At 39.9% G+C, this 7,399-nt stretch overlaps 1 protein-coding gene across 2 annotated transcripts in view; it reads right to left on the minus strand.

The window, feature by feature from the left end:
* LNO1 (Nuclear pore complex protein) overlaps positions 1-4,251 on the minus strand; it is a 153,593-nt gene extending 149,342 nt beyond the window's left edge. For both annotated transcript variants that reach the window (XM_086801566.1, XM_086801565.1), the window contains exons 1-2: positions 3,874-4,251; positions 2,603-2,814 (exon numbers count right to left, since the gene is read on the minus strand). In XM_086801566.1, the coding sequence (XP_086657692.1) occupies positions 2,603-2,814; positions 3,874-4,033 (372 nt within the window). In that variant the 5' untranslated portion in view covers positions 4,034-4,251. The remainder of the gene's footprint in view (positions 1-2,602; positions 2,815-3,873) is intronic.
* Between the last annotated feature and the right edge of the window lie 3,148 nt (positions 4,252-7,399).

Genomic DNA, 7,399 nt, shown 5'->3' on the forward strand with positions numbered 1-7,399 from the left:
GGACAAGAGTACCACAGTAGAAGACCAAGGACAAAGAAATACCAAAGAGACACTAGAAACCGTGTCGGATCTGCAAGTCGAGGTCAACCAAGAGGTTCAATTGTTCGAGCATACAGAGCCAGAAACAATTCCATATTCCATGCGAGTTCCCGAGATCATCATAGCCATCAAGGAGGTGACAATTCGCGAGGTTCCCACAATTATCTCCGAATCCATTGACGAGGCAGAGAAGATAAGTACTTCAGTTTCTAAGGTGTTCATGGAGTCTACCATGCCAATAGAGCTTCCAAAGGCAAAGGGGCAACTTTCATTACCCGCAATTCCCGAGGAGATAGTGGTGGAGACACCCTATGGGAGATCCAGTCCGCAGTCGAATCGACAACATGGAGCAAGGGCGCATCATGTGCACCCCAGCTCCAAGTTTAGCAGGAGGGAATGTCACCTTAATCCGGTGCCACGTAGACATGATTATTTTCCCTACAGCCACCTTAAGGACAAAGTTGGAGGTCGTATATGGGCAATTTGGAGCCAATTTGGTGGCCCTATAATGCCCGGAGGTGCCCAGGACATACACCAATGGTTGGGACATATTATGGGCACAATATGAACACATTTTATGACATTTTTTATGACTTTTTAAGGCCTGAAAAGTGAAAACCGACCTGATTACGACTTGCTATCACTTTACTATATAAAGGCAAGTCATGGATCATGCATAATCATTCAAAGATAGAGATTGCAAAGCCAAGACCAAGGACATGAGAGAGAGAGAGAGAGAGGTGGTTGTATTTTCAATATATTCATAGAGTACAAAAGTTTACAATATCTTGGTCTTAGGCCTTCCCAAAATTGCTATCTAATGAACCACTCCATAGGGTTGATTCTACAACGAGCTAGGTAAATGCCTTTTATAGGCTCTTTGGCTCTGCCAGTCCATCTTGCAGATTGCTGTCGGCCAGGTTCAATGGACATAAAACTCATTAAATCCTCCATTGACCTTAGGTATCTATGATTGGGAGCAGGTCATTCACCAAAATGCAAAGGGAACCTCATGATACATGGATGGAAACACCTAACTTTTTCAAGAGGGAGTACAAGGATCTTACACAATTCTTGGGAATATATATGCAAATGCAGAGATACAAACCCTCTAATCATCATGAGAATGCATCATCTACCACTTCCAAGGATTTTAAGGATAAGGTCTCAACTCTCAAATTCAAAGGTGAAAGATCAACCCTACATGAATTGGAGGAATGGATGAACAAAATGGGGACATATTTTCAGCTTTATCTAAATAATGATATATATATATATATATATATATATATATATATATATATATATATATATATATATATATGTTGATTGTTCTTGCATCAGGTGTTTCTATGGAGTGCTTACGGCTAAAAGAAGACTCCCAGTCTCCCAGAGCTTCCACATGTGACATTACTGAAGTTTAGTTGAGCTCATATGATAACGGTGGTTGATGAAGAGGTTGAGAAACTAGGGTTCCCATAAGATTGACCTGTAGGATTGCTAGCAACTGCTGCTAATGCCGGAGTTGCATGGCTTCCCGATTAAGCTTATGTTGATACTCCAATGTTGCAGGTTTTGCTAGCTTTAGTCTTCAACCTCCCTGTGTTTGGCTTCCTCTATCTGTCGTTCTTCAGCAAATTCCCATCTTCTTTGTTGCTCCATGAGAAGCATGTGTTGAAAATTTTAGTGACCTGCTCTATAGGCTGCTCTTTCTTTTCTTCTGCTTCTTTTGCTTGTGGTAGTTGTAGCCTGAGTACCTCTTTTGCTCCATTAGCTCTTGAAGGAATATATTTGTACTTTGCAGAAGCGTTACTTCTTTTCTTGTGTCTACGTGTACACTTTTTTTGCAGTGATGCCTCCTTTGAAGCTTCTTTCTTCTTCTCTTGACATTGTGAATGGCCGGGTGGTTTTTCCCAACCTCAGTTTTACCATTCACGGACTTACTCTCACTTTAGGTAGTCAAGCTGGGTCACTAACACAAGCTCTGACACCAATGTAACATGCAACTGGTATGATCGTGTAATGCACAGAAAGACCAATGTAATTCACAAGAGAGAGAGCTGAAGAGAGAGAGAATGCAAACGACACCAGATTGGGTCTCAATCTACCCACTTAGGGGTCCTCTCCCGCAAGCAAGAGTATTTGCTTTATTACTTTGGAGAACTTCTGTTTTACAATGCAGAAAACTTACAGAGAATGATTGACGGAGGAATGCCAAACGCAAGGACGATGTACACCAAACGTGTTGAACCATCAAATGGGTTGAAGACAACTTTGAAGCCTAGGGCTCACAATGGGGTCTCAGTATACGACAATTTTTCCTACTTCTTTACAAGTATAGCATTGATGATGAGCGCAGTGCACCCTTTCCAGTAATGCAAATCTAGCGTGCTGCTGGTAGAGCTTCTTTCCTTTGTTCTTTTAGATGGAAAATAAACATTTCATATAGAGAATAGATACCAAAAATTTTATTAAAAAAACTTCATATTTAAATCCAAAAGAAGTTGATACACGAGAGAGAGAGAGAGAGAGAGAGAGAGAGAGAGAGAGAGAGAGAGAGGACCTTCTGGACAAGAGCTGGTACGTTGTAAAAGTGAATCCTGTTCTCTAAGCATACCGCAATTACGAGCTCATCCTTTGAAAGGGCCAATGATTGAATAGAAGGCAAGCAAATGCTTGCTATAGACCTCTCCCAAGCATTGCATACATCATTGGGCGAGTCAATCAAGCCTTGTGATGCTTGAATAAGGTCAAGTGTGCGTGCAACACAAAATCCTGCCTCATGAACATCACAATAGAAGCTTTGAGACTGTAATGATCTCATCTAAAATTTGAAATCACTTAGTATTCTTACATAATGGAAATAGCACACTTAATAAAGAATCAAGTAATCCCATTAAAATTCATACAAATAATCATCTTTGGAGGTGTTCCTTCTAGTATGGGTCTCCAAAAAAGATTTAAAAAGGAATGCATGTGTTTGTTTTCCCAAACAGGTAATGAAACTAATCCCATCCATCAAAGGTGTGCTTCAAAATGATCCACTTACTAACTTTGGTTTGTAACAACCTTTAACTTCCAACCTGCACAGCCAGTCCTGATTAGCTGAACACCATATTTTGGCATTGAACCATGGATTTTAATGCCATACAATGGCAGTGGAAAAATAGCCATCCACTAGCCATGTTTCTGGGTAAGCAGGCTGGCCAGTGTCCACCCTTGACATGGTACCGCTCTGCATGTCCCTATCCTCAGATAAAATCATCTAACTTGCACCTTGTTCAATAGTGCATAAAAATATTGCAGCTTAAAGAAATGGCATGTCATAGACAAAACTATAGTTGAGCACTGGTAAACTTAAATCTTCGAACATAGTTTTGTGCTTAGGCAGCCATCACTTGTCAACAGCTAGAGAAGCCTTTGCGACAGCAAACTTCCTACATCTCCTACTTGCAAAATGAGGAACCTTTTGTCGAGAAAAGGTAACAAAGCCTGAAAGTAGGTCCAGAACTACGCATACTACTTCAGAGTTTACTGTCATCATGTGCATGATGATGTTCCATGTTGCTCTAACATGGAAGTACATTTTCCTCACTTCTAAGGTGTGCCTCATGGTTGTCTTCATATATTAGCCAAATAAAATAAAGAACCCAGGCATAGGAAGCCATGCCAGATAGCTCAGAAACCCTTATACTGACACAGGCACAAACGCTTGATGCCTTGCCTTCCGAAAGCACCAAGAGGGAGAGACCAAAGACAAGTAAAGGTATGAAGACATAACAGAGAGAGCTCAAAAACCCTAATTTCCCCCGAACGGAACAAAGCAAAGCTTACCTTCAGAGTGCACGAAGAAGGTGAGACCGAACTTGTTGGAGACGGCAAGGGCTTGCACGGGGATGTTGCTGAAGCCTCCCTCGACGACGTGCAGTTCCGGCCCGACCTTCTTGAAGATGATGCCATGGTCGCCTCTGCACTCACCTTCGACGGCCTTCATCACTTCTCGCTCCCTGCTGCTGTTCGATCACGCTTCGGTAAAATTTCAAACGCGGCACGTGCTGCGAACCATAGGCAAGAGCATAAGAATTTTTAAATTCCTTTTACACTTAAAAAGACATTGAAATTTTTCAAAAGAGGATGCTTTGATGTTTTAACTTTCATATGAGATAAATAGATTTAAGATCAATGGAGGCCAAAACTAGAGATGCCCGAACAGCTGTGGTTGTATTTTCGAAGTCTTTACGTAACTCATTGTTGGATCAAAATCAATGATCAATCTGACGTACACTTCCCTTGGACCAATATGTGTACACTTTTTATGTATCAAATATTGAGTACATTTGCTTTATGCACTTCCTCTAGACTAGTATACATGTATACATCCTCTAGATAAGTACGTATACAATATTTTGGATCAATTTTCGAACACTTCATATAAATAAATATGCATACACTTCTTATAGATTAGTACATTGCACACTTCCTCTATGTCAGTATGTGTAACAAACTTGAAAGCTTGTGGCATTATGACAGACAAACACAAAATAGAGAGCTTGTTGTTAACATCACTTTGGTTGATATGTATGCCAAATGTGGCTCACTTGCTTAAGTCCTTGTTGTGTTCAACAACATGGCATCATAATGCCTGGCCCTATGTTGTTCTCTTTACTCATAAATGACTGCATTGACACAAAGGGCTCGACATCTATGGTGATTGTGCTTGCTATAATATGGTGGCCCCTTGCTTCACACTCTTGCCCAACACTATCAAAACGCTATATGAGTGCATTCTTTGAGCTTGTTTTTTACAAGGATGTTACCTTCATCTTGCTCTATTAGAGTGGGTTCAGGTTCTGATTTGTGAACCCTAATTTGCATTTGGGGGACATGTATGAAGGAGCCCTTGATAAAACAACATGGCCAGATTAACCCGCATAGAGGCAAAGGCAAATAGATACAATAGCCCTCAAGAGGTTGCCCATTGCTTTGCCCAAATATGAGTGGAACTATGCATGAACACCCAAGAAAAACATAAGTTTCAATAAATTCCTCTTGCTTGCAAGAGCTCTTTGCTTCTCTCTCTCTCTCTCTCTCTCTCTCTCTCTCTCTCTCTCTCTCTCTCTCTCTCTCTCTCTCTCTCTCTCTCTCTCTCTCTCTCTCTCTCTCTCTCTCTCAGTAGCTAGACGATTCTTGAGTAGAGGATGCATTGTTTCAATCTCATGAAATCACAAGAATATGTTGTAAATGTTTGAATGTAACCAATGAGTTCTAGAAGGATAGCGGCCGTCCTAATTAAGAAAGATTTAAAACACTATTGTGCAATAGAGTATGGATACCATAAGTGTGGAAAACAGTATATTTGTTAGATACCATAAGTGATATGTGATACAATACTTATTCAATACCATAAGTGATGTGTGAACTACCTTGGGCCTAATTATGGGTCATTGTCTCACCCTACCATTAAGGGTTCAAACACCAACTTTAGAAAGTCTTGATTTAGTATAAGGGTTGGAGCACCAAATTTAGAAAGTCTTGATCCACAAGTGCCTCTCACCATGAGCCAAACGAGCCAGTTAAACCAATCTATTTTAGGCCATCTCATCCTTCTCTACTCTTGGTGTTTGCATCTCATTTAACCTACACGCAAGATCGATTTGGCCAGATTTCTCACTTTGCAAATGTAACATGTTGGAGAGATTGGAAGATTGGATGGATGTAGTGGGTTGGTAAGAGGGTAGTGCATATGTACAAAGCTATAAAAGAGCAAAATAGAGGTTTTACAACCTGAGCTAATGTGGTTGTTAGATTCTTTGAGTTACTACTGAGGGTGACAAGCTTCAAATATTTTATAATTTTATCTCAATACTTAGGCACAAATGAAATCTACAAATACAATACTTTTAAAAATAGAATCATAGTTTAAAGCATCTTGATTTGGAAGTAGCACACGAAGCCTTGTTCTCAAAGCATAGCATCCTGGATTTGACCAAGCTTAACATGACCGAAAACTATTGTACTCCACACATACATTTGCGTTGGGGCGGTGTGCTAAACACTTTATTTGCATCTAGCAAGTTCCCACATATAGCAAATAATCTAATGCGGTAGCTTGCTAAGAAGATTTTGGAATATAACCCTTTTCTCACAATCATGCAGTGCACCTCCCTGTTGATGTGCCCTTCATGAAGGAGATGAGAAAGCAAGTTTGTGGAAAGAGGGACTACTTGTTATGATGAAGCCTATGCCTCATACATTACTATGAAAGAATAAGTGCTTGGGCCTTATCATTGTTAAGGACAGCTACTTGACATAGTATTAGTAACCTTTGATTGGCATATGCTAAAACCCCTACTTGATAGAACATGTCATCACCTAAGCCCAAAGTTATAGCCGTGTCTTAACTTGGCCAAGATGGGGTCAACCTACATTCAAAAGGATACTCTACAGTTGAGATTTTCCTCAAAGGACTACAACTCTCACAAATGCTAACATTAATTGGGCTCAATAAGCATTCGATTTTGAGTAAACAATGTAACACTATTCAAGTAAATATGTTCCCCTCATGGTTTCTTTAGAGCCATTAATTAGCACAAGAGGAGCCTTATTATTATTTTTAAGAATGAAGGGTAACATGTTAGATTTTGGGTCTTCAAATTGGGATGATCATGTGATCTTCCATTTAGTAGATTATTTTGGATATTGATGGACATAGCTTCTTTGTTTGCACACACTTCATTAAAACCTGGCTCTCTCTCTCTCTCTCTCTCATATATACATACATACACATGTATGTATGTATATATGTTGATAGTTTTTCAATAGTATACAAAGACCCTAATTCAGTCAAAAAGGGTTTGGGCTGAAAAGTGTCTCCATGTTGTAGTAAGGCCACGGGGTTGGGTGATGGCAGAGACCGATGAGGTAGAGTGTTGTTGAGGGCTTGCTTGGTGGGTAGGGATGGGGGTTGCTAGGAGTCCTACCATGTGGGTTTTTTGGCCTTGTTTTGTAAGGTTATTAATTCAATGCACTGTAAACGGGTTTGTCGTTAAATTGAATGCACTATAAACATGTTTGCTTACTGTGCACTATAAATGACTTTTCTAAGTATTTCTATGGGACCATGGGAATAAGAAAAGGTTATCAACATCTTCATCTATATAGACCTATGCAACCAAAATAGGACATCATGCATGCATCCCCATAATGTTGGTGCAACAAAGAAATAAAAACTTAAATGATAAGTAACTTGGCATATGCTAGAAAATGACCATAAAGTACTAATGGGTTTGGGGTTCCTCAACCAATGCTATTAAATATCAAATGAAAAAGGGTAACAAAGCCACCAAATGATACACTTGAA

Source organism: Cibotium barometz, chromosome 8 (genome assembly GCF_041138505.1).
Source record: "Cibotium barometz isolate CiBa-2024 chromosome 8, ASM4113850v1, whole genome shotgun sequence".
NCBI classification, from domain to species: domain Eukaryota; kingdom Viridiplantae; phylum Streptophyta; class Polypodiopsida; order Cyatheales; family Cibotiaceae; genus Cibotium; species Cibotium barometz.